Source organism: Balaenoptera ricei, chromosome 10 (assembly GCF_028023285.1).
Source record: "Balaenoptera ricei isolate mBalRic1 chromosome 10, mBalRic1.hap2, whole genome shotgun sequence".
Lineage (NCBI taxonomy): Eukaryota > Metazoa > Chordata > Mammalia > Artiodactyla > Balaenopteridae > Balaenoptera > Balaenoptera ricei.
Genome location: NC_082648.1, coordinates 4,620,996 through 4,646,448, shown reverse-complemented (window position 1 = coordinate 4,646,448; position 25,453 = coordinate 4,620,996). Strand labels below are relative to the sequence as shown.

Genomic DNA, 25,453 nt, shown 5'->3' with positions numbered 1-25,453 from the left:
TTAGAGTCTGTCATACACAGTGAAGTTAAGTCAGAAAGAGAAAAACAAATACAGTATGCTAACACATATATATGGAATCTAAGGGGAAAAAAAAAAAGGTCATGAAGAACCTAGTGGCAAGATGGGAATAAAGACACAGACCTACTAGAGAATGGACTTGAGGATATGGGGAGGGGGAGGAGTAAGATGTGACAGGGTGAGAGAGTGGCATGGACATATATACACTACCAAATGTAAAATAGATAGCTAGTGGGAAGCAGCCGCATAGCACAGGGAGATCAGCTTGGTGCTTTGTGACCACCTAGAGGGGTGGGATAGGGAGGGTGGGAGGGAAGGAGACACAAGAGGGAAGAGATATGGGAACATATGTATATGTATAACTGATTCACTTTGCTATAAAGCAGAAACTAACACACCATTGTAAAGCAATTATACTCCAATAAAGATGTTAAAAAAATAAAAAAGGCGGCCAAACACCTTTCTGGTAATATTGAGAGATTTGATTTTTATAGTTCCATGGACAATAGACTTGAAATCTTGAGACAGTTTTGTTCCTTGAAACTACACTTATCAAAATGTTTGCAGGAAAAAAACCTGTGTTTGTTAAAATTATAACAACTTAAAGTCATGAGAAGTTGATTTATTCACCAATCCTAGCGATAATTTTCACCAGGACATTACTGGCCTAACTCTATTTCACTTAATCTCTATAAAAGGACTTTACAAGTTTCCTTAAAATTAGGATATTAACTAAAAGCACATTTCCTATTGTAAAAATGGATTACAAGGAAAATAAAAGGACTCTATAAGAGATTAAATTTAGAACTGCTAGAATCTCAATTTGTTATGACCCAGCCCTCAGCCCTTTATCTCTTAGGTTTTGCACAAATGAGGAAGGTGCTTGTCCTAAACAGCATTGGGATGTTCGAGGCTGGTGTGGAATGTGCTTGGGGCCTGGAGAAAAGGGACCACCAGGCCCAGGATACATGACCACAGCCTCAGGCCCATCTCTCTTGAAAAAAGTGCCAGAATTCAAGAGAAGCAGCAGCTGCAATTAAGACAGGTAAATCAGGACACCTGTCCTGTCTCTTTTTTATTTTTATTTTTTTAAAGTAACCAGTTTGAGATATGTCAGAGCACACGGTTCTTTTTTTTTTTTTAATTTTATTTATTTATGGCTGTGTTGGGTCTTCGTTGCTGCGCTCGGGCTTTCTCTAGTTGCGGCGAGCGGGGGCCACTCTTCATCGCGGTGCGCGGGCCTCTCACTATCGTGGCCTCTCTTGTTGCGGAGCACAGGCTCCAGACGCGCAGGCTCAGTAGTTGTGGCTCACGGGCCCAGTTGCTCCGCGGCATGTGGGATCTTCCCAAACCAGGGCTCGAACCCGTGTCCCCTGCATTGGCAGGCAGACTCTCAACAACTGCGCCACCAGGGAAGCCCTGTCCTGTCTCTTTAATCTCCTTTACTCTGGGGCAGTTCCTCAGTCTGTCTTTTTTTTTTTTTTTTTTTTAATGACTGACGTTTATGAAGCATAAAGACCATTTATTTTGAAGAATGTCCCTCAGTTTGGGTTTAACTGGTATTTCCTCAAGATTATAGATTCAGGTTCCGTATTTGGGGCAGGAATACCACAGAAGTGATGTATTCTTCTGGGAGCATCATATCAGGAGGCACATGATATCCATTTTTGCTGTAACTGGTGATGTTAACACTGATCATCTTGTTAAGATGGTGTCCGCCCGGTTTCTCCACCACGAAATTATTATTTTCCCTTTGTAGTTAATGAATATCTTTGGGGGAGTTACTTTGATACTCTGTATGTATCCTGTTTCTCATCACCCACTAGTTTTAACATCCATTGATAATTCTTGCCTGAAACAATTTTAATTATGGGGGTTGCCAAATAAATTTCTAATTCCATAATTTCTCCTACATTTATTAGTTGGCTTTCTACTATCAGAAAGAGCTTTACCTTTTTCCCCATTCATTCATTTATTCGTCCATCTATCCATCCATCCATTTGTCCAATCACTCATCGGTATGGACTCATGGATTCTTATTTTATCCTATGGCTTATAGTCTATATAATAAAATCATTGTTTAGTTTAATGCTCAAGTTGTCTTAGATTTGGCCAGTGGGAGCCCCTGGAACCTGGCTGCTGTAGTCTGTGACTTGTTCCCATCATTCTTTGAGAAGTTCCTTATTTCCCAACATGGGAAAATGTCCCAGTCCCCAAGCCCTAAAATCAGCTATTTCTCCAGGGAGCTCTAATTCCTTTTACTGGAAAATATTAAGAAACCAAGATCTGGATGCTAGATGCTAAGTGTTCTCAGAGGGTATGTGCATTCAGTTAAAATATCAAAATATAGTTAAGTTCACTTGTTTTTATTTGTACTCCATTTTGGGTTTCCTCTAACCTTACTGGTTTTCCCGTATGTGTGTTTTGAGCATATGAAATATAACGTGGTTCTAAAAGTCTACAATTATAATTGTAGTTTGAAAAGTGTCACTCCCCTGCCACACCCCTTCTATCCTGTTCCTATACCCAGTCCTTTCCACCCCATTCCCAGCCCCCACCACCCATTAGTCACCAGTCTCATTAGTTTCTGGTTAATCATGCAGATTAACCAGAAATGAACAGATACATGTATCTTTCCCCCTCATTTCTTACCTAAAAGACCCATACTCTAGACTGTTTTTCTTCTTTCACACTGGAAATCACTCCATATCCATTCAAAAAATGGTCCTCGTTCTTTTCTACAGCTGCACCCCACTGGGTGGACCACTCCCTGATGTTTGAGCATACGGTTTGTTTCCAACATTTTACAATCACAATCAATACTGCAAAGAATTATTATGTATGTAAGTATTTTCTTGTTTTTGGAGCTGTAAGTACCTAGAGGTGGAATTACTGGCACAAATAGAAAATGCACATATAGTATTTTTAGATATTGCCAAATATCCCTCCCAAAAGGACTGTACCGGTTTGAATCCCTACCATCAAAGTATGAGATTGCCTGTTTCCCACAGCCCTGCCAACCAGAATGTGCCATCATATTTTTAAATTTTCACTCTATGAATGAGGTTAAACATTTTTTCTTTTGCTTAAGGATATTGTGTCTTTTGCCCATTTTTCTGTTGGGCACATGCTTTTCTTAAAACTTGGCTATGAATTGCATCTTCCCTTTAACATGCTGGGCAGAAGCTAGAAGTTCTACATTTGCTCAACATTTATCCTCTTCCTTAATTTTTGCACCATAAAATCTTAAATTGTGGCAACGTTTTAGTCCTTGATATGCGCGTGGTCACTGCGAAAATTTTATCAAGCTGTATATTTATGACTTGTACGTTTCTTATTTGAAAAACTCTTAGCTGATTTAATTCTGCACTAAATTATCAGTGTCTTGTCTGCCTAATGCTTAAAGGAAGCCTGATGATTCCCAGAATCATACCCAAGTAACCCTGACGTGAAACAAAGAGGAAAAGGTGACCCTCTGGAGAAAGGACATACTTGAAAGGTGGACCCAACAACACAGCACACACAGCGCCATCCTACTTCCTCTCCCACCGTGATGCTCGCTCCCACCAGCCCCTAACACCTTGCCAAAGCCGGCACCCCTAGACAGATCCTCCTAACTCACCACTTACAAGAAAGGATTTATCCAGTGGGCAGCAGTAAGGACCCCTGGTCTTTAGTATTTACCTACAATCCCTTCTTTGTTTCCCAACAAGTGATGCCTGTCTGTTTCAAGCCTCATTTTCTCCATAACTTTCAGGGATGGTAGAAGGAAACAGGTAATCAAGCCTATTAAATGTTATAAGCTCCTTAGAGAAAGACTTGGAAGGACTTGGATTTTTCCACCATTCTCAGGTACTAGGCAGAGTGGGATTGGTTCGTTAGGTGTGTTCTCTCCTATCCTCAGCCCCTGGAGTCTCTGTTGTGGGAGAGATGGGGTAATCCAAAGAAAGCTGCTGTGAGGGGATGTATGGAGGAATTTTTTTTAAAGATTACGGGTCGATTTGCTGCACCTTTCAGGACAGTGCTGGCTGAAGTCACAGTAAACACACACACACACACACACACCTTCTTTCTCTCCCTCTTCTCCACTTTGAGCAGAACCCATTCCTGTGGCAAGAACCCAGGCTCTCTGAGGATCACTGGGCATTGATTTGACCCCCCAGTTTCCGACAGTGTACTGTAGTGTCCACACTTGTGTGGTGCAGGTCTGGAGAACAAACATGTAGCCACCTGAAGTGTCCCTCTTTGTCTCCACACATCGTTTGGTGGTTCTGTTTAGGACGGCTCTTCCCTGGATGGAAGGAGAAAAAGTGAAGGTATTCAAGCATCATCTCCCTGCTGTGCTCAGAGAAAAGCCCAAGGGCTCCCTCAATCCTCTGCGAGTCATCCAGTGGACAAACGAAGCCGAGTGCTGAGTTAAATCACCCGGTGCTTTCTCTTCTAGTCCCGCCGCAAACTAACCCCAGACCCAGGAGTAAGAAACGCTGTGCTGGGTTCCTATATTCTCATCTGTATCTCCTGAGCTGGAAGCATCAGGTCAGCATGGCTGGCAAGACAGGATGCAGCTTGAAGAGCCGTGGCCCTTCTCCACTTGACCTCCTTTCTACGTCTTCATCCCCGAGCCCATGAAACCCATCAGAACTCTCCCCCCTCCCACCCCCGCCTCCTCAGCAAGGGACTCCAGTGGTAGGACTGAAGTGGAAGCTCTGTTCAGGACTCTCAGCCTATTTTCTCCACCTGTTTTCTCTGGGTAGGGAGGCAGTTCCTGCCTCCCCTGTTGTGGGAGCTTCACCAAGGTTTACTGCTGGAAACATTAAGGGCTTTAAAGCCAAAGAGTCTGGGTTGGATCTCTGCTCCACTGTGAAGAGAGAGATGTGGGCAAATTACCTAACCTAAGTCTCAATTTCCTCATCTCTAAAATTGGTCTAGAGTTGATGTTGGGGTTAATATTTATTGAGCTCTGTGCCGGACACGGAAGATGTGCAATAGATATTAGTTCATCTCCATCCCTCCCCATCCTAACGGGGAACAGGGGAGGGAGGGCGTCCTTCTCTGTGCTCCCTTGTGCCACGTCCAACGCCCCCGACCTCTTTGCTCCTTATCTGCTCACCTTGACACTGACGGTCATGCCATGTGTCCTGTTCTGTTCTCCTGACTCTTCCCTCCCCATGCCCCTCTCCAGCCCTCTGCAGGAATCTACCTTAGTGTCTGGGTGAAGTGGTTCCCTTTGCCCTCAGAGTTCACAGCATACATGTGGACGTCTGGTGAGAAGCCCGGATCTCACTGCGCCACCTCGATGACCTGTCCCCACCTCGTGTTTGCTTAACACCAAGCAGGGCTGCAGCTCTACATCCAAATCTCTGCTCCCTCTCTGACCCCGCCTCCCTTCCTCTCATCTCTTCCAATCGCCAACGGCCCCCACCAACCCTGCTCCCCCAATCTCACCTGCCCCCGTCCCTGGCCACCCTGGACTCCCTCTGGCCACCACCTCCCACCTCCCTGGGTGCATCCATCCAGCATCCGTCATTCAGGGCTGCCCTCCTATTCTTTTCTATTTTTTTTTTAACATCTTTATTGGAGTATAATTGCTCTATAACGGTGTGTTAGTTTCTGCTTTATAACAAAGTGAATCAGCTATATGTATACATTTATCCCCGGATCTCCTCCCTCTTGCATCTCCCTCCCACCCTCCCTATCCCACCCCTCTAGGTGGTCACAAAGCACTGAACTGATATCCCTGTGCTATGCGGCTGCTTCCTACTAGCTATCTATTTTACATTTAGTAGTGTATATGTGTCCATGTCACTCTCTCACTTCGTCCCAGCTTACCCTTCCCCCTCCCCGTGTCCTCAAGTCCATTCTCTACATCTGCGTCTTTATTCCTGTCCTGCCTCTAGGTTCTTCAGAACCTTTTTTTTTTTTTTAATTCCATATATATGTGTTAGCATACGGTATTTGTTTTTCTCTTTCTGACTTACTTCACTCTGCATGACAGACTCTAGGTCCATCCACCTCACTACAAATAACTCAATTTCGTTTCTTTTTATGGCTGAGTAATATTCCATTGTATATATGTGCCACATCTTCTTTATCCATTCATCTGTCAATGGACATTTAGGTTGTTTCCATGTCCTGGCTATTGTAAATAGAGCTGCAATGAACATTGTGGTACATGACTCTTTTGGAATTATGCCCTCCTATTCTTGAACTGCCCGCATCACTCCCACCGCTCCTTTCTCTGGGCCCCATTCCCAGACCACAGAGCGCTCCTGGAGAGGGTCCACCAACTGAGTAGGCCTGGCCCCTAAAAAGTGTTTAGAGCAGTCTGGCCTCAGAACTTGGCTTACTCCTTAGGGTTACTCTTCCAAGCCTCCTTAGCACGCTTTTTCCTTCTGCCCCAGCCCTTGACCCTCACTTTCACTAAATGCCTTTGTTTTTCCCTTTGTCAAGAAGACCTTGCTTCCAGCCAATCTAGTCCCTCCCAAATGCCATGAGCAACCTCGGGGTGCTGATCAGGGGTGGTCTCAAAGGAGCTGCCCTGCCTCTGTCTCTACTATCAGCCCCCTGTGCTTGGACCCCAGCCATCCTCGATGCCAGAGAAACAAACACCCTTCCTGTCTAACATCCTTCTCTTATTTCTCCCTCTTGGCAGATTCCTTTTCTATGACTTTAAATATATCCAAATGTCCCAATATTCGAGGGGAAAAAATGTTCCTTAACTCTATCATCTTTTTCAACCAGCATTCAGTGTTTTTCTCCCTTTCAGAATCAAACTTCCCAAGCAGTGTGGCAAAAACAGTAGATAAGATTCTGTGTTTGAACCCTGGATATTTACTGTGCTATGTGACCTTGGAATATTATTTGACTTCTCTGTGTTTTAGTTACTTCATAGGTAAAGTAGAGCTAATGGTAATACTTCTCATAAGATTTGAGTAAGGACTAAATTAGGTAATGTTTAACCCAATGTCTGGTACATAATATGTACTCAATAAATATTGGCAATTACAATTTATTGTGACCTTGCAGATAAAATCAATGGTCCTTTTTTTTTTTTCTATTTTCTCTCCACTTCCATGTGACATGTACTTTGGCAATATTCCTTACATGTCTTCAGACTCTTCCCCTCTGGTTTCTCTTACATGTGTTCATCTGGATCTTATACATTTTTGGTTTGGTTTGTATTTAAGAGGTATGGCCTGCCACTTTTTAAAAGATTTTTTGATTCTTTTTCACTTGTACAAAAAGAATATGTGCTCATTTTTTTAGCTTAAGATAACATTGTCTATATGGCTTTTATACCCTGTTTTTGAAATTTAACATTGTATCATGTGCATTTTCCAGTGTCATTAACATTTTAGAAAACACACTTTTTGAGAATATAATTTGAATGACTATATAATATTCAGTTCAAGGGATGAACAAAAATCTCCCCTACTGTTGGACATTTAATCTTTCCTAATATTTTGCTATAACTATTAACATATTTTCTATATTAATCTTGATCTACATTCTATATTATTCCTTAAATTAAAATATTGTCTTAAAAGAGAATTAGTGCCTTAAAAGGGGGCCTAATCAATTTGGGGATTCTGGTTAGTGTCAGACCTTTCTGGAGCTGTGCCCTCCAGCACGCGTGAGTGCCCTCCCTCAGGGATCTCTTCCTATTCACTTCTCAAACCCAACTACAAGCGGCCTCCTCCTTCTCACTACCTCTCCCAGAGATCCTCTGCTGTCACTCTATCCAAAAGACTTCTGAACAATGACTGTCACTCAAATTCTCCATTATATCAGCTTTGTCTCTCCTTTCCCCTCCGTGCTCCTCATGTGAAAGTCCAGATACCTGAAACTGGCCTTCTCTCTCCAAACAAGTCCCTTCTCAGTCACTGGCACCATCTCTCCTGTGGTTTTCAGAGGTCTGAACCTCTTCTGGTTGACTCAAAACATTAATCATGGAATTGGAAGACAACAAAGGAATTATAGAGTTTTCCCTCCCTCTCAGTTCTGGGAAACATCTTTGGTAACTTTTTAGTAGAATGATTGTGCGATTTGTGTCTACAAAGAAAGTAGAGCACAAAAGGGACCCAAGATTCCATTAAACATCATTTTCACATCTGAAAGAGCTGTGGTCCTAAGAGATAAGATGGGTATGAAGAGATTAGATGGAATGAAGGGACTTCAACCTGACTTGAAGTCAGGTAATGCACCAGGAGCGACATGAGTGTCTCTCTCTTTAACTTTTGGAATTCTTGACATAGTGATCGTACAAAGGGACCCAGCCTGGACATCAGAGTGGTGGGCTGAATTCCCCTGCATGTCCTGCAGCTCCAGATCTCATACCAGCCAAGATCTCTATTCTATCAGCAACTTCAACCCGCTAAGAAAGTAAGTGATCTTCCAAAATTCTCTTGGAAAGACAACCTTCAAAATATTTGGGATGTCATCATTGTTTCTTTAGCATAAATACTATCTGGAGATTTAAGATAAAGTTGAGATGTGAAAGGAATCAAACACATAATAATTGCTAAAGATTCTGTGTACATTTACTATTTTTAAGTACTTACTATGTTTAAGAAAAACTGTCTTACAGATTAACCTTGTGATACCAATTTTAAAATGTGTAATTAAATAAATCTGTGATTTTTATGTTGAAATTTTACTGGATTGCAAACACTTTTGAAACATTTAACAGAACTTAAGAAATCATTCAGTTTAAAGTCAAGATAATTGAAGTTCTTAAAAAAGAAAATTTAATGTATTAAATTTATAAATACAGTCTGTAATGTTTAAGGGAATTTATTAAATTGAAAAACCCCTTTAAAGTTCTCATCACAAGAGAAAAACTGTAACTGTGTGTGATGAAGAATGTTAACTAGACTTACTGTGGTGCTTATTTTGCAATATACATATAAATCATGTTATTATGCTGTGCACCTGAAGTTAATATAATGTTATATGTCCATTATATCTAAATAAAAATAAGTAAATAAGTAAATAAATCAAATACTACAAATAACTTTATACTCATAAATTTGAAGAAGTGGAACAGTTCCTCAGAAACCATAAACCACCAAACTCAATCAAGACGAAATAATCTGAATAGCCCTATATCATTTTTTTAAAATTCAACTCGTAATTTAAAAGGTTCTGAAAAAAAAAATCCAGGTCCATATGGTTTCCCTAAAGAATTCTGGCAAAAATTTAAAGATAGACTAACACCAATTAAAGACAATCTCTTCCAGAAAATCTCTTCCAGACAATGCCTCTTCCAGAAATTGGTCTCTTCTGTAATATTTGTCAACATGACTAATTTTATCAACAGAAAGAAGGAACACTTCCCAACGCACTTTATGAGACCAGTATCAACCTGATACTAAAAAGGAAGACAGTATCAAAACAAAAACAAAAGAACTGCAGACCGTTATCTCTAATGAACTTAGACAAAAAAAAAAAAACTTCAACAAAACATTAGCACAATTGTTCACATAGGTGCCTATATATGTTTTCCTGGAGACGGTCCATAGCATTCCTCAAGGGGTTATTAGCTTTAAGTGAGCAATTACTGTTAGACTGTCCATGTCTCTTACAATGTGAACCTAAGCTAACACAGCACCAAGATGCTCAGAGATATATTCACAGACAAAGTATTACCCCCCTCTCTCCCTCAAGACATCTCATTACTGCCAACGTGGCTTAGGAATGCAGCTCCAACACATAGTTAATTCACATGTAGACGTGGTCAGCCATGTCCCTCATGCCACTGTCATGTGACTTCCGCCAGATTCCCTCCACCCTGTTCTTAGTCAGTTGATGATGATGTTAAATCAGGGCTTTTACATCAGTGCCTGTCGAATTTCATCCTAGTGCTCCAGACTCTCTGATTATCATTAATAATAAGGCTAATCACAACAGCTAATAGTATTGAATGCTTTCTATGTGCCGGGCGCCATGCTAAATACTTTACATATATTATCCCATTTAATCATCTCCACAGGCTCGTAAAGTAGAAATTATCATCTCCATTTTAGAGGTGAAGATACTAAGTCTCAGAGAGGATGAGAAAATAAAGACACAGACCTACTAGAGAGTGGACTTGAGGACACGGGGAGGGGGAAGGGTAAGCTGGGACGAAGTGAGAGAGTGGCATGGACATATATACACTACCAAACGTAAAATAGATACCTAGTGGGAAGCAGCTGCATAGCACAGGGAGATCAGCTCGGTGCTTTGTGACCACCTAGAGGGGGTGGAATAGGGAGGGTGGGAGGGAGGGAGACGCAAGAGGGAAGAGATATGGGAACATATGTATATGTATAACTGATTCACTTTGTTATAAAGCAGAAACTAACACACCATTGTAAAGCAATTATACTCCAATAAAGATGTTAAAAAAAAAATAGATAGCTGGTGGGAAGCAGCCACATAGCACAGGGAGATCAGCTCTGTGCTTTGTGAACTCCTGGAGGGGTGGGATGGGGAGGGTGGGAGGGAGATGCAAGAGGGCGGAGATATGGGGATGTATGTATACGTATAGCTGATTGGCTTTGTTGTACAGCAGAAACTAGCACAACATTGTAAAGCAATTATACTCCAATAAAGATGTTTAAAAAAAAGAAAAAGAAAAAGGAAATAGCTTAAAGTGACTGAACTAGGATTTGAAGGCAAACTCTTAACTGTTAAGTTACAACACATTCCAATATCTTTTCCCCTTGGCCACCCCGCCTTAGTCGACAGACTCAGTATTTCATGCCCAGACTAGAAAAATTTCTAGTCTTTTCCCTATACACTGCTACAAAATTAATCTTTCTAAAACACTACTAGATCAAATCTGAACCTCTCAGACTATATTTTAATATATCTATCTTTAAAAAAAACAACACTTGACTCACCGGTTTAAAATCCCAGTGTATGTGCAGTCTATTTTTGACTGCCTTGGAACATGGCTCTAAAGTAGGTTTCTCCCCTTTGCCAGGGTCTGTCAGACAGCAGTCATCAATGTCTGTCTCAGCAATCAGTGGTCCCACATAGACTTCCCCAGTTAGGTGGTAGTAGACATTCTGCAAGAGGACAAGGGGATTTGCCATGGAGACTCAGTGGGGATGCCCTTGACATTACAGAGGGCATAAAGACTGCTCTTGGTTCCCCTAGACACCCGGTCACCACGGGGGGACCACTGCACTTTCGTGGGTAACAAAGAGTCACCTCTGCACCCTTCTCTGACCCCCCCTCATCCCCAGATGATTCTAGAAAGAAGACCGGGCATGAGGGAGGGACACTAGCCTGCTTCCTTCCACACAGAGGCTCCAATAGAATCAATTCCTGCATAGACGAGGGAGCTTATCTTTGAAAACAAAAACAACACAACTGAACTCAGAAGCTGTCATTATAAGTCCCAGCTAAGGGCTTGTTGTCAGGAAACCTTTCAAATTCTCAGTCTCTCACTACCTTGCTCAGTGAGCTTGGACAGATAGGTTGTTTCTGTATCTCCATTTTTTTCTTTTCTCAAATGGAAGCTCAATCTGTCCTGCAGACCTCAAAAAGTTCCTGTGAGGGCAACATGCAAAGTAACATGATAGGTGGAAAAAGTCCCCTGGGGGCACCCTCCACGTGGTGCCAGACCTCTCCTACCCCATGGAGGGGCTTCCATTCAGCCTGTCTCTTCTCTAGCCCTCTGTTTCCTTCTCTACGGAAGGACCACAGGTAACATCACCTGTCCACCTTCCAGGGCATACAAGGGGCAGCGGGCGGATAGAAGGGGCGGTGGGAGGAGGGGAAAAGGAAGAGATCGGAGGTTTTTATCAATGAAGATATGACCTTGGAGAATGAACGTGCCAGAGTACAGCCTTTCTGCCTAGTCTCCCTGTACCTGAAACGCAATGACTGCTCACAAGAACTTGGAAGTGCTTAGGTACAAGCACGGGTTCAGGCTTCATCCTTACCCATTACCCAGGATGCTCAGCACCTGCTTCCCCATCATCTAACACCAAGTCCAAGTCCAAATCTGGCAAAGGCTAGCAGGGGGTGAGCCACAACAGACTCACTCCGCCGGGGCAGGGAAGATACCTGGGAACTGTACTGATGGCAGTAATACATGATCGGCTGTTGCCTGGAATAGCACCCTGGTCCAGGCAGACACTTTCATCCAATGGGTTTTTCATCTGAAGGAGCAAAACGCAAGGCAACACTGTTGGAAAGAGACAGAGAAGGAGGGTCCCCAAGCCTCCCCAGGCCCTGCATTTTGCCCAGTACTCTAAGGATGCCAAAGGGAGTGGGAATTTGGGATCCTGGCAGCTACTTTCTAAGCTGAAGTGAGGCTCTGCTGTGATGCCCACTTCCTGGGAACACACACCCCGTCAGCGCATCAGAGCATATATAAAGAAGGGGCTCCTACACCTGCCGTCAGGTGGGTGAGGCCACACGCCCTGACTGGCTGAGAAACTGTGAGGGTCACAGCAAGGGCTGTGGTTTGCAAAGTAAGGAACCAGAGGCGGAGAGAAGGAGTAGATGGGGACTGGGGAGCAAGAGAGGAAGGGAAACTGAGAGGGTTCAAGTGCAAAAAGTTGAGAGAGGAGTTGGGGGTAGGTAGGGAATCGGGGAGGATGGCTTTTGGAAACCCTTGTCCAGGCAGTCATGCGATGATTCAGGTCTCATGGTCTTTTATATCCAAACATTTAAAATCTGAAATGCAATTTCATGAAACCTACTCTTCCGTAGCCCGCAGTGCTGTGGATTGGTTTCAGGACTGGATAAACATTTTTCAGATAACCAGTCAAAAGTTTTGCATTTCAGTTTCTTCTGGAGTGCTATTCTGGAAGAAACGTCTCCAAAATCGATTCCGGAGTTCTGCAAATAAAACACGGAACATGTATGCACCTTGCAACACCCTTGACTCCACCAAAGGGTACGGGTAATGCATGAGGGAACTGAGTGTTTCCCTGATTCCCTGTAAGATATCCTTAATCATTTATAGTTTTCCAGGGAAAGTGGAAGAGGCTTGACCCCTAGGAATATCTGCTAGTTTCAAAGGCACTTGCAAGGCCTGCGTAGTGGGGTTTACGTCTCATCGTTAGCAAGCTGATGCAGACTGCTCCTGTTTGAGAAAATATTCACACCAATCAGGCACAAAATATTCCTCATGATGTCCAGAAAAGGCTTCCAAAAGGAATATTCTGGCAGCAAGATTTGGAGGTTAAAGGAGATTTTCTAGAAGTGGTATCTGTGGCCAATCAAAGTGGAAGAATGCTTCAGCCCAGAGCCACAGCTCGGGAACAGAGACGGCATGTCATGCCAGCCTCGGGGACTAGGGCAAATGATGTGGCCTTAGCCAAGAAGGTCATCTTCTTTCACGTGCATCCAACAGGATTCCGGTGCCGGCTCCCACCATCCCACACCCCAACCGCTATGTTTATGTCCTCTTTAGACAGTGGAACCATGCCCAACCCTGCCCCACAAGGAATCCCCCAGTATAGATGACGGATGAAGGACATGGAATCTAGAAGTTTCCTTGGTTTGAATCCTATCTCTGCTCTTACAACCTTATTACCTTAAGCAACTTCCTTTCCACTCTGTGCTTCAGTTTCTTTATCTGAAAACTTAAAATAATAAAAATAAGCCTTACACCAGAGGTACGTTGTGATGAGTCATGAGTGCCTGGAACTTAGTCCTGGGACATAAATGCTAATATCATTATCCTCACCCTATCGGGACTTGACTTTAATTCTTTAGGGCTGGGATGGCACTTCTGCTTTATCCCTTCCCATTTCCCGCCGTGACCACCACCTCTTTCTCCTTCATCCACCTCTGCTTCTGTTCAAGTCCAGGACGAACCTGGAGAGGTGTGTTCCAGGCCATGTAGACCATGTCTTTGTACTCATCCATCCAGATTTCAGCCACTCTCAGGGCATTTTGCTTCAAGGGAATACTCAGGTCCAAGGAGTAGGGCTTGTGGTGTCTCTCCAGGTGGGCAACCCGGGAGCAAGGCAAGACCTTGACTCTCCCACTGCATTGCCACACCTGCAAGAGAAGAAAAAAGCAAAATCGCCTGGGCAGGCTGGACCCGTGGCCGGAAAGTGCACAGCCTGTTGACTCAGAGACCACACTCTGGAACCACTTTTTAAAGAGTGTACATTCAGTCTTCCTACTCCCATCTCTACGCACCCCCAAACTGTTCATAGAAAACCATCTTCCTTAGACATCTACCAAACTGCTTCTCTCCTGTCACTCAGACAGCGCCAGAAATCCTACCTCCTTCAGGAAGTCCTCCTGAAGGGACCAGAGGAGGGTCCCTGCTCCTTTTTTTTTTTTTTTGGCTGCGTTGGGTCTTCGTTGCTGTGTGCGGGCTTTCTCTGGTTGCAGCGAGTGGGGGCTACTCTTCGTTGCGGTGTGCGGGCTTCTCATTGTGGTGGCTTCTCTTGTTGTGGAGCACGGGCTCTAGGCGTGTGGGCTTCAGTAGTTGTGGCACGCAGGCTCAGTAGTTGTGGCTCACGGGCTCTAGAGCGCAGGCTCAGTAGTTGTGGCGCATGGGCTTAGTTTCTCCGTGGCATGTGGGATCTTCCCGGACCAGGACTCGAACCCTTGTCCCCTGCATTGGCAGGCGGATTCTTAACCACTGCGCCACCAGGGAAGCCCAAGGGCCCCTGCTCCTTTATCCCCAGGGAAAATGCAGAAGTCCTGAGGGACGCCATGGCCTGGGCCGGTCTCGCTGGACTTAGCTTCCCATGACTGCCCTCTGTCCTGGTGCTGGACGTAAGGCAATGTGGTGGACAGACTCTCAGGGGCCCCCATGAGGCCTGACTCCTGCCATTCACATGTCTCCCTAATCCCCTCCCCTGAGGGTGGGCTTGAAACCTCCTTCTAACCAATAGGCTGTGACAAAGAGGACAGCATGTGCACGACTACACGTGTGTCATTACGTTACATAAGCAGGTAGTGTCCGTCTTGCTGGGAGATGCACTGTCTCTCTGGCTTTGAAGAATCAGGCCACCAGAGGGAGAGGTCACACGGCAAGACACTGAGGGCAGCTCCCAACTGAGAGCCAGAAAAAGCTGAGTGCTTCCTCCGTCTGGAAGACTTGACGGAACTGAGTGCCGTTAGCAACCGCACGAGCTTGGAAGCAGACCTGTCCCCGGCCAACCCTAGAGGAGAGCCCAGCCCTGGCCAACACCCTGACGGCAGCCTTACAGAAGACCTGGCTGAGCCAGGCATGGGCTCCCGACCCACAGGAACTGTGAGATGATAGATGGATCTTGCTTTGAGCCACAAAGTTTGTGACGATTTTATTACACAGCAATTGGTAACTAATCCGGGTAATTCTTGACCAAGAGATACCATGACTTATGATCTAATTATAAATATGTTTGTCATCCTGATGGATACAAACATGGTTGTCAGCCCACACAGTCTAACATGTGGCTTAAAATGTATTCTTTATGCCAGTAGATGATTGACCTGTCTAGTGATATTAGATGGATACAATCGCTCCTGTGTGTTCTCTTCATGGTTGCCCAAGTGAGTTGCATTTTCTGGGAGCTATTAGCACACCCAGCAGCGAGGGGGGGAAACCTGCCCCCTCCCTGAGCCTCAAGGGGCTCAGCCCCAAAAGGGCTGCCAGGAGGACTAAATGGCACCATCTTCTAAGATGATAAACTTGAAGCACATCTTTTCTTCACCCTCCTCCTCCATTTCACCTCATTGGTTCCCAACCTCATGTAGACGTTCCATCTAGCTTGTTTTCAGACTTTATTTTCTGTAGCTAAACATTTGAAAATCCCGATACAACTTTCCTTCCGTTTTCCTAAAAGAGTTTTCCAATCCACAGGCATTTAAGGGAGAAAAATGAACAGTGGGCACAAGAAACCTTAAATTCAAGTGAAAAGACAAAAGTCAGAATTGTCATTGATGAAGCAATTTTAACTCTTCTCCTGAAACAATAGGTTTCAGATTTTTCTCTCTCAATTTATTCCCACTTGCCAATTGCCCCTTCCTCTTTCTCTCTGTCTGTCTCTCTCTCTCTCTCAAACACACAGAGACACGAAGCTTCTGCTTATAGTTACAATGGCTTACTTTGTATCACAAACTATCCTGATGTTTCAGCAATTTAACCTTCACCATGTAAGTATTATGATTACCCCCATTAAAATAATGTGCCCACGTTTACCAGCTAAGAAATGACAAAGCCTGATTCTGATCTCAGACAGTGTCAAGCTCTGGTACAGCGCCAGGAATACACAGGGTGCTGGACCAGTGCTGAGGGCATCAGACTGACACTCCATCTCTATTTATACGCATTCATGCGCACCATCGCTGCGTGGCCTCTAGATGTCAGAATAAAACACCCCGTGCAGCTCTGATGTTCTCCAAGGTCTGCTACTGTTAGGAGAAATACATATCCTAACAAGTGCTTAGAGGTTTGAAAAGGCAAATGGCCACACACACAAACAAAGGAAGCTGGATATGGGTAAACCGTTTTACCAAGAAAAGGAAAAGAATGACCCTTCCCTGACACTCCCTCTGTTTCCAGCAAAATCTATTTTTCTGAATCACAGAGTATTAAAAGAATTAGGATTTCTTGCGGAAGATGAAATGAGATGCGGAAGGGAGAGCAGAGAAAAGCGTGATGAACTCAGAAATGGTAAGAAGGGCTTTGGGTGCTAAGTTGGAGAATTGAGGTTCCAGGCAAATTCATGGGATGCTCTGGTGGGTAGCAAAACCCAGCCACAAGGAACTTGGGTCATCCTCAGGACTTTGCTTAGTACCGTGCATAAAATAATGATTTCTGCATTTACGTTTTTTGTGCTAGAGACTAATTGTACTCCCAATGTCTACTCCCCACCCCCTACATTTATAGTTATAGAAGGAATAACTGGGCACATAGCCAACGAGCTGAAATCTACATTTCCCAGACTCTTTTGCACACAGGCATGTCCGTGTGACCTGTCGTGGCCAATGGGATGTAGGAGAAATACACCTTTCGGGGAGTGACCTTAAAAACAAACAGCGTGCTCTCTCTTTCCCCTCTTTTCTCTTCGTACTGATGAGAATACAGATGTGGTGCTGAGGGTAGCAGAGCCATGTGATGGAAGAGGCTTGGTTCCCATCACCCTGGAGCTGCCCTCTCAGTCCTGAACTGCTCGTGTTCAAACTGTTATAGGAAATCAATTTCTATCTTGTTCAAACCTTTGTTATTTTGGCCTCTGTCACAGAAACCAAACGAGGATTCTAATTAATATGCTTATAAATCATTTTGAATTACTTATCACGTTTGAACTGCACCATCATCCTTGGGAGGAAGATGAAACAAGGATGCTTCTCTTCATTTCACAAATGGGAAAACTGGTCAAGACCACTATGTAAAAAAATTAGTTTTCTCTGCCAAGGAATGATTGTAGCTTAAGGTAGAACCCAGAGGGGGACTCAAAGTTTATTTGTTAACATACAAATGTGGAGTCCTCATTGGGTGCTAACCGGGTACGATATATGGCTGTAGGGTCATCAGTCTCTGAAAGACCTGACTAAGCTTTAGACAGGAAATTATCTTGTTCCTCCAGAGTCCACAATGGACCAGAGGTCACCTGGCCTCAAGCACAGAATTTTTAATCTGGGGGAAGAGAAAAAAGCCATGTTATAGAAGGTCAGTCCACAGGGTGTCAGCAGAGCCAGAATTAGAACCCGTGTTCAGCATTTTTCACAGTGCAACCCTGACATCCTTACTATTATTATTATTGTCAGTAACTATATACTGAGTGTAAAAGCCACGTGTCACTAGCCATGCTAGGTGCCTGACGTGGCAGGTATGGCTTCAAGAGCTTGTGTGTTGCCCAGGGTAACACAGACTTTCGGATGGCAGAGTAGGATTTGGACTTAAGTCTGTCTGTCTCCAATACCTGTGTAAGTTTCACCACCTTAGGCTGCGCTGCGTCTTTTAAGAGTTAAGAAATAGAGTCACAGATGTAGAGAACAAACTTATGGTTACCAAGGGGGGGAAGGGGGCGGTGGGACAAACTGGGAGATTGGGATTGACATATATACACCATTATGTATAAAATAGATAACTGATGAGAACCTACTGTTAACACAGAGAACCCTACTCACGTGATAAGGAAAGCTAAAAAAGAGTGTATATGTGTATATGTATAACTGATTCACTTTGCTGTACAGCAGAAACTAACACAACATTGTAAAGCAACTATACTCCAATAAAAATTAATAAAAAAATAAAAAGAGTTCAGCCTTAGGTTGGAAGATTACAGGATAACTAACAAGGACAGTCACAAACCCAAGGGTCAAGTTCGTTTAGAGAAGGCCTGTAGATTATACAGAAGGGGCAAAAGGCATACTATAGAAGGGATATTTTATGCATGAAAACTGTTCCAAACTGATTGTGATGAGTTGACTCTATTGGCCCCAGTTCTTTATACCTCTCTCCATGCCTTTATTGTAGACAGAAGATACTCCCCTACCCCTTGACTTTGTGCTTGGCCGTGAGACTTTTGACAAATGGGATAAGACAGAAGAAATAACATGCTAGTTCCAAACCTAGGCCTAAGAGCCACCCCATCCAAGCCCAGCTGGACCTGAAGATCTGTAAGATCTGTAATTATTGTTGCGTTAAGTCACTGAGTTTAGAATGGTTTGTTATACAGCATTTTTGTGGCAATAGTTAACTGATACACAGAGGTAATATGAACCTGCACTTGGAATTTCTCCAACTGTTTTACTTGCACCGTGAATTCCCTTATAAAGCACAACTAAATCCAGGTTCATTTGACCTGTTCATTTGAAACCATGAGAAGCTGTCAGGGGCAGAGAACAGGGATCATTGCTGAAGTGTGACGCCAGTATTGCTCCAGACACACAGGAAGTTGCTCAGAACTTGAACTGGTTTGAGGATTCCATTTAAGTACAACCCATCACTGGCTATCTGTTCTAGACTAGACTACATCTCAGCATGAACTTATGTCACCCTGTCAGCTGCTTTGGCTGTCCATACAGGGGCAGGTTGGCTCCCCACACATCTGTATCCTCTGGTCCCTCTGCCCATTCCAGTTTCTCTTTGACTGGTCTTGTAGAGAGCCGTCTGTCCCAAAGTTGGTTTATCTCAGGAGATGCTTGGAAAACGCCTGGAGTCCTCAGGGAAATAGGGACACCATCTTTCCACCCATATCACCCAGATTATACAGACCTATACCAGAAAGCTCCACTCCAGAAGTTCCACAGCCCCTCCCTAGTGACTTGGAAACATGAGAATTTGTCTGCCTCTTGAGCCAATGGCATTCATCCTTGTTCCAGGATTCCACAGATCCTACTACCTTCCTATGATTTCCCTTTCTGCTTTGTCCCATAACGAGAATGGAAATGCACCCACCCTCAGTCTAAGTTCCACGTTCTCCCCTCCATAGGTCAGCATCCCACCATCCAGAGATCCAATCTCTCCCAAGAAGAGCCTGTTGGCAGCCAGGTTGCCCACGATGGAAGGACTCCTGCAGAGCACACAGCAAGAGAGTCACTAACACCTCGACGAGGAATGGGTCAGGATGACGGTGAGGGCTAGGAAGCCCAATGATGGTTTAGCCTTCAAGATTCTCTCTACCCAAACTTCTTCTTATCCTGAAGGCTCTCCCCAAACCCTTAGGCTGAACTAAGTGCGTGGAGCCTTCCCTTCTCAAATTATATTGAAATGACATCTTTTTCATCTTGGTATCCCTGCTTCATAGCCTGATAAATGCTTAAAGTGGCCAAGATGTTTTCTAAACCATTATACTCTTTGCTTTATTTTGCTTGAAATTCCTTAAATAGCCAAAGTATCTGTGATTTCTTATCTGGGATCAGCTTCTTTTTTCTCTATCCCCTGTCTTTCACCCCATCTCCTCCGCTCCTCCCACCCCACTCCCATGACTACCACCAAAAACAAACGAAGCCCAGACTGCCCATTCCTGACTTCCCATGTGCTAATCAAGTTCCCTGAGCCCACAAAGACTTACTTCACAGGAGCGGTGACATCATGCAGATCAATCCAGGCCTTTGGCAGTGAATCATAGTGGCACCATCGTTCCCAATTAAACCCGTCAACTGCTAATGCATACTTATCCAGTTTAAAGGTGTCGAAAAGAATGTTGTCAAACACAGGAGACACAACGACGGTGCGGTCTTCCTGAATCCACACCAAGATGGGCTCTGCCCTAAAAGAACAGTGTGTAACCCAGGTTGGATGTGAGGGTAAACAGCAGAAGCAAGCAGACAAAGCTGCTGCAAGCACGTTGCCCTGGCACTGAGCACCTTCTTCATTCAGGCTGCGCTGGGTGGTGAGCAGAACTCTCCAGAGCCCAGAGAATCTGCAGTTTTGGGGATAGCTGGGGTGGCTAGCTGCTGACCCAGGTCAAGAGCAGATTTGAAATTAGTACCCAAATATCACCCCCAAGCCATTGTGAACAGGACCATCAGTATCTGCCTGAATTTACATTAGCTCTTGGGTCTTCCTGCTTCCAAAATAATGTCTCTTTTACTATCTGATTCCCCACATTCTCCAAAGAACACAACTCTCTTCGTATCAGGTAACTTCATGGGAAAAACCTTAGGAATTACCAGAAGATAATCTCTTCATTTTACAGATAAGGATAATCTCTTCATTTTACATAAATGTCTAGTTTGGTGAAGTGACTCACTGAAAGTCACAAAGTATTTGGCAAAGCCAGGGTTGGTATCCAGTTGTGCATATGCCAAGTCCATTGCTTTTTCGCTAGCACTAGACTACTTCTCCTAGCCAACCAAAAGCATCCTGTCTTTGGAGCTTCCTTTTGCTTGAGGTCTGGTGTTGACTTTCCCCACTTCCACAATATCCTGTCTTATACTCACCGTATGTACAATATCTCCTCTCTTCCCTTTCCCAGAAGGAGTCCCCTGGAGCCTTACCACCCAACGTTCACTTCAACATGAGCATCCAAGATGGCAACCACGTCAGCCGTGGCCACCTCCCTGCCGGTGTTGCGAGCAGCAGCAAGACCTTTTCTCTCGGTACGCCGTATTATTTTCAGTAGTCCTGGAGACTTCTGGTTGTAAAGCTTAATCTTCTCATCCAAGTATGCCTTTAATTCTCCTGCCAACAAAATGCACACCTATAGAACTTCTGAATGCAATAATCAATGCGGTGTAAAAATTTTATACTATTGTAGAGTAGTGGTTGGACTACCTCCAGCATAGGATGGGCAGTTGTACAGCCTTGACTGAGAAAATAGTGTTTCCCTACCCCTGCTTCTCCTCTCCCTTCCATCCTCAGGATTCATGTTCCCAATCCTAATTTTTCCATTGAAGTTAAACTATCTTAGCATAATAATACTGCTATGTGCCAGGCACTGTTACATGTGTTTTAAGAGTATTGAGAAATTCTTACAAGAATGAATGCGGGACTTCCTTGGTGGTGCAGTGGTTAAGAATCTGCCTACCAATGCAAGGGACACGGGTTTGATCCCTGGTCCGGGAAGATCCCACATGCCACAGAGCAACTAAGCCCTTGCGTCACAACTACTGAGCCTGTGCTCTAGAGCCCATGAGCCGCAACCACTGAGCCCACACACTGCAACTACTGAAGCCCGCACGCTCAAGGGCCTGCGTGCTGCAACTACGGAAGCCCACACACCTAGAGCCCTCTTTCTGCAACAAGAGAAGCCACCACAATGAGAAGCCCGCACACCGCAATGAAGAGTAGCCCCCGCTCACCGCAACTAGAGAAAGCCCGCGCGCAGCAACAAAGACCCAACGTGGCCAAAAATAAATAAATAAAATAAATACATTTTTTTAAAAAAGAATGAATGGGACACACCTGACCTAACTAAGGTAGAGGTGCTGATGGACAGACATTGCTGAGAAAACCTAGAACTTCTTCTCCACAGCTAAACTCTCAAGATTTTCTGGAGAGTACATAAACAACTGAAATTGTTTTGTCTTTTTTAGGTATTCCTACTTGACCTACTCAAGGACCAATTGGGACAGAATACCCAGACGAATCTCCTTGCCAGCTTCTAGCTAATAAGTTTATCCCCAACATTATGCAAATAAGATTCGCTATTTCCAGATTGTTTACAGTTTCTTCTTCTCTCTCTCTCCTCTCTTTTATAAGGCCTGTGTATGCATTCAAACCATTTTTGAAACACTTGGATTAAATCGGTTGACACTTGAAATATTTGACCTGATGCAAATGAGGCTTCACATCTAGGGGGAAAAAAGGAAGGGGGTACATCTCTAACGTCGATTTGTGGCATTTCAATCTTACTACCAATGATACTGAGGTAAACAAGGAGGACTCTAGCTAAAATTTACTATGGGCAAGCCCTGGGCTGAGGACTCTACATGTATGATTTAATCCCCAAAACAGTCCTATCAGGAAGCACTATTATTTGTCCCATGTCACAGATGAGGAAATGGAGGCAAGAAGTAGCTGAGAGACAGCCCTCCAAAGTCACATGAACAGTAAGTTTCTTTTGTGGCCTGCATGGTAGAGACGTCCAAACATTTTCCTCAGTTTAACAAAAAAAAATTTTAACACAATACATAATTCAGTGCAGGTCCAAACTGGCTGATGTTTCCATGGTTACTGAGAGAGAAGGTGATTCTTGTCCCAGTGACACCCGTCAAAGAATGACCAACAATTCCCTCTGCTGTGCCTATCCAAACAAATTATCTCTATGAATGGGTTCCCGACCCAAGTGAGCAGGATGTTATATGACAGGGTCTAGAACAGCTGAGAACCTTCTTTGGCTTCTCTTTATATGTCCACTCTGTGTTTGTAAACTTGTTATTTTTCAGTTTCATTGCTCCACAGGAAGGACTCTTGAATTAACTCATCTATTTCCATGGAATATGGAATTATAGAACCATTGCTTTTGGGGTTTTTTTATCCACAGAAAAACAAAAGGACAAACAAAAGGATGGTCCTCTGTCTTGACGTGGGAAGATTAATGTACCCAGCACAAAATGACCCCTCAACAAATGATCCCTTTCTTTTCCCTCCATGAGAAGTCCAACTTCTTGTCCTAAACTCTAAAACCCCTTTCAGCCTAGCACAGTCCATAAATGGTCATTTTTACTACTATTCCTTGAACAAGTTGCTCACCATTTGAGCTAAAACCGTCCACTAAGATGATCTCCTTCAACAATTGAGAGGGCGTCCGGTTGATGATGCTGGTGATGGCTCTTTGTATAACAGACAGAACTTCATCCACGAATATGAGAATGACACTGAGAGACGGGAGTTGTGAAGGGTATCTCTTCTGAAGACACCTCTAAGAGATTTTTTATAACCATATTACTCTTTTTAATTACTTAAACATTACTCTCCAAAGTCCCTCTTCCCTACGTATGATGTTATAATCTATCAATCAACTCACCAACCCCCAAACTCATTAGGAAGGGGAACTCTCAGTTGCTTGTCACAGTAGCAAGAAGATTTTGTATTTGTTTGTCCAAAATTCTCTTGTTTTGGGGATAAAATTCCTTTCTTTTTGATTAACCTTCAGTAGACGTTTCCACTTGAACATTCAACGTGTCCCACAAAGAATTCCTATTCTTCCCTGTCCCCAAATTATCGTCCTTGCCAGAAGGCCTCCTTCTGCCATTGCCACCACCCTTTCTCCATGTTCTCAGACCTTCTGTCATTTTTGACACAATCCTCTCCTTCACCACTAAAGAGAGGTGGCCAACTGTCCAGAGACGTGTGCTTAACAAATTTTTTAAGTGTCAGAGTTTATATTTATTAAATGCTTTACCGTATGCTTGGCACTGACCTACTCTTCTTTTTTTAACATCTTCATCAAGACATATTTCACATACAATAAAATTCACCCATTTAAAAGTGTATGGGGGAGTGATAAATTGGAAGATTGGGATTGACACATACACACTACTATATATAAAATTGATAACTAATGAGGACCTACTGCATAGCACAGGGAACTCTTCTCAATACTCTTAAAGACCTATATGGGAAAATAACCTAAAAAAGAGTGGATCTATGTATATGTATAACTGATTCACTGTGCTGGACACCTGAGACTAAGACAGCATTGTAAATCAACTATACTCCAGTAAAAATTTTGTAAAAACTCTCCAGAGGGAAAAAATAAAATAAAATAAAAATGTACAATTCATTGTTTTTAATATTCACAGAGTTGAGCAAACATCATCACTATCTAATTTTAGAACATTTTCATCACACTAAAAAGAAAGCCCATACCTATTAGCAGTCACTCTTTATTTCTCCCCAACCCCATCCCCCCTCAGCCATAGGCAATTATTAATCTACTTTCTATCTCTATAGAATTGCCTATTCTGGACTTTTCATTTAAATGGAAACATACGATATGTGGTCTTTTGTGTTCACCTAGCTTAATGTTTTCAAAGTTCATCAATGTAGCATATATCAGTACTTCATTTCTTTCTATTGTCAAATAATATTCCATTGCATGGGTATGCCACATGTTTATCCATTCATCCATTGTTGGACATTTAGGATGTTTCTACTTTTTGGCTGTTATTAATGCCACTATGAAAATTTGTGTTGGCATATGTTTTCATTTTACTAACATACACACCTAAGAGCGAAATTGCTAAGTCACGTGGTAACCCTATATTTAACAATTTGATGAACTGCTGTACGGTTTTCCAAAGTGGCTGCACCATTTTACGTTACCACCAGTAATAAATGTTGGTTTCAATTTCTCCACATCCTGGACAATATTTGTCATTACCCCATTGTGATGATAGCCTTCCCAGTAGGTGTGAAGTATTATCTCACTGTGGTTTTAATTTCCATTTCCCTAATAAGTAATGACGTGACCATCTTTCCCTGTGCTTGTTGGCTATTTGTATATCTTCTCTGGAGCAATATCTAAGGACTTTATTCATTTTTAATTTGGTTATTTGTCTTTTTATTATTAAGATGTAAGAGTTACTTGTATATTCTAGATTCAGGTACCTTATCGGATATATGGTTTGCAAATGTTTTATCCCACTCAGAGAGCTGTCTTTTCACTTTCTTTGTATTATCTGCAGCAAGAAAAAAATTTCAGTTTTGATGAAGTCCAACTTTTCAATCATCTCTTTTATCACTTAGACTTTTGGTGTCATATCTAAAAATCATTGCCTAACACCTGATCTTCAAGATTTACTCATGTTTTCTTCTCAGAGGTTTATCATTTTATCTCTTACATCTATGACCATTCTGAGTTAATATTTATGTCTGATGTGATTTAAGCACCCACTTCATCTTTTTTTTTTTAATTTATTTATTTATTTATTTTTGGCTGTGTTGGTTCTTCGTTTCTGTGCGAGGGCCTTCTCCAGTTGTGGCGAGCGGGGGCCACTCTTCATCGCGGTGCGCGGGCCTCTCACTGTCGCGGCCTCTCTTTGCGGAGCACGGCTCCGGACGCGCAGGCTCAGTAGTTGTGGC

At 43.3% G+C, this 25,453-nt stretch overlaps 1 protein-coding gene across 1 annotated transcript in view; it reads right to left on the bottom strand.

The window, feature by feature from the left end:
• Nucleotides 1-25,453, bottom strand: part of GALNT8 (polypeptide N-acetylgalactosaminyltransferase 8) — a 101,732-nt gene that overhangs the window by 67,907 nt on the left and 8,372 nt on the right. Inside the window, 10 exon segments of the mRNA XM_059934933.1 lie at nt 10,905-11,072; nt 12,079-12,116; nt 12,119-12,173; nt 12,720-12,779; nt 12,781-12,858; nt 13,843-14,028; nt 19,379-19,493; nt 19,995-20,192; nt 20,923-21,106; nt 23,120-23,286. Of these exon segments, the coding sequence (XP_059790916.1) occupies nt 10,905-11,072; nt 12,079-12,116; nt 12,119-12,173; nt 12,720-12,779; nt 12,781-12,858; nt 13,843-14,028; nt 19,379-19,493; nt 19,995-20,192; nt 20,923-21,106; nt 23,120-23,286 (1,249 nt within the window).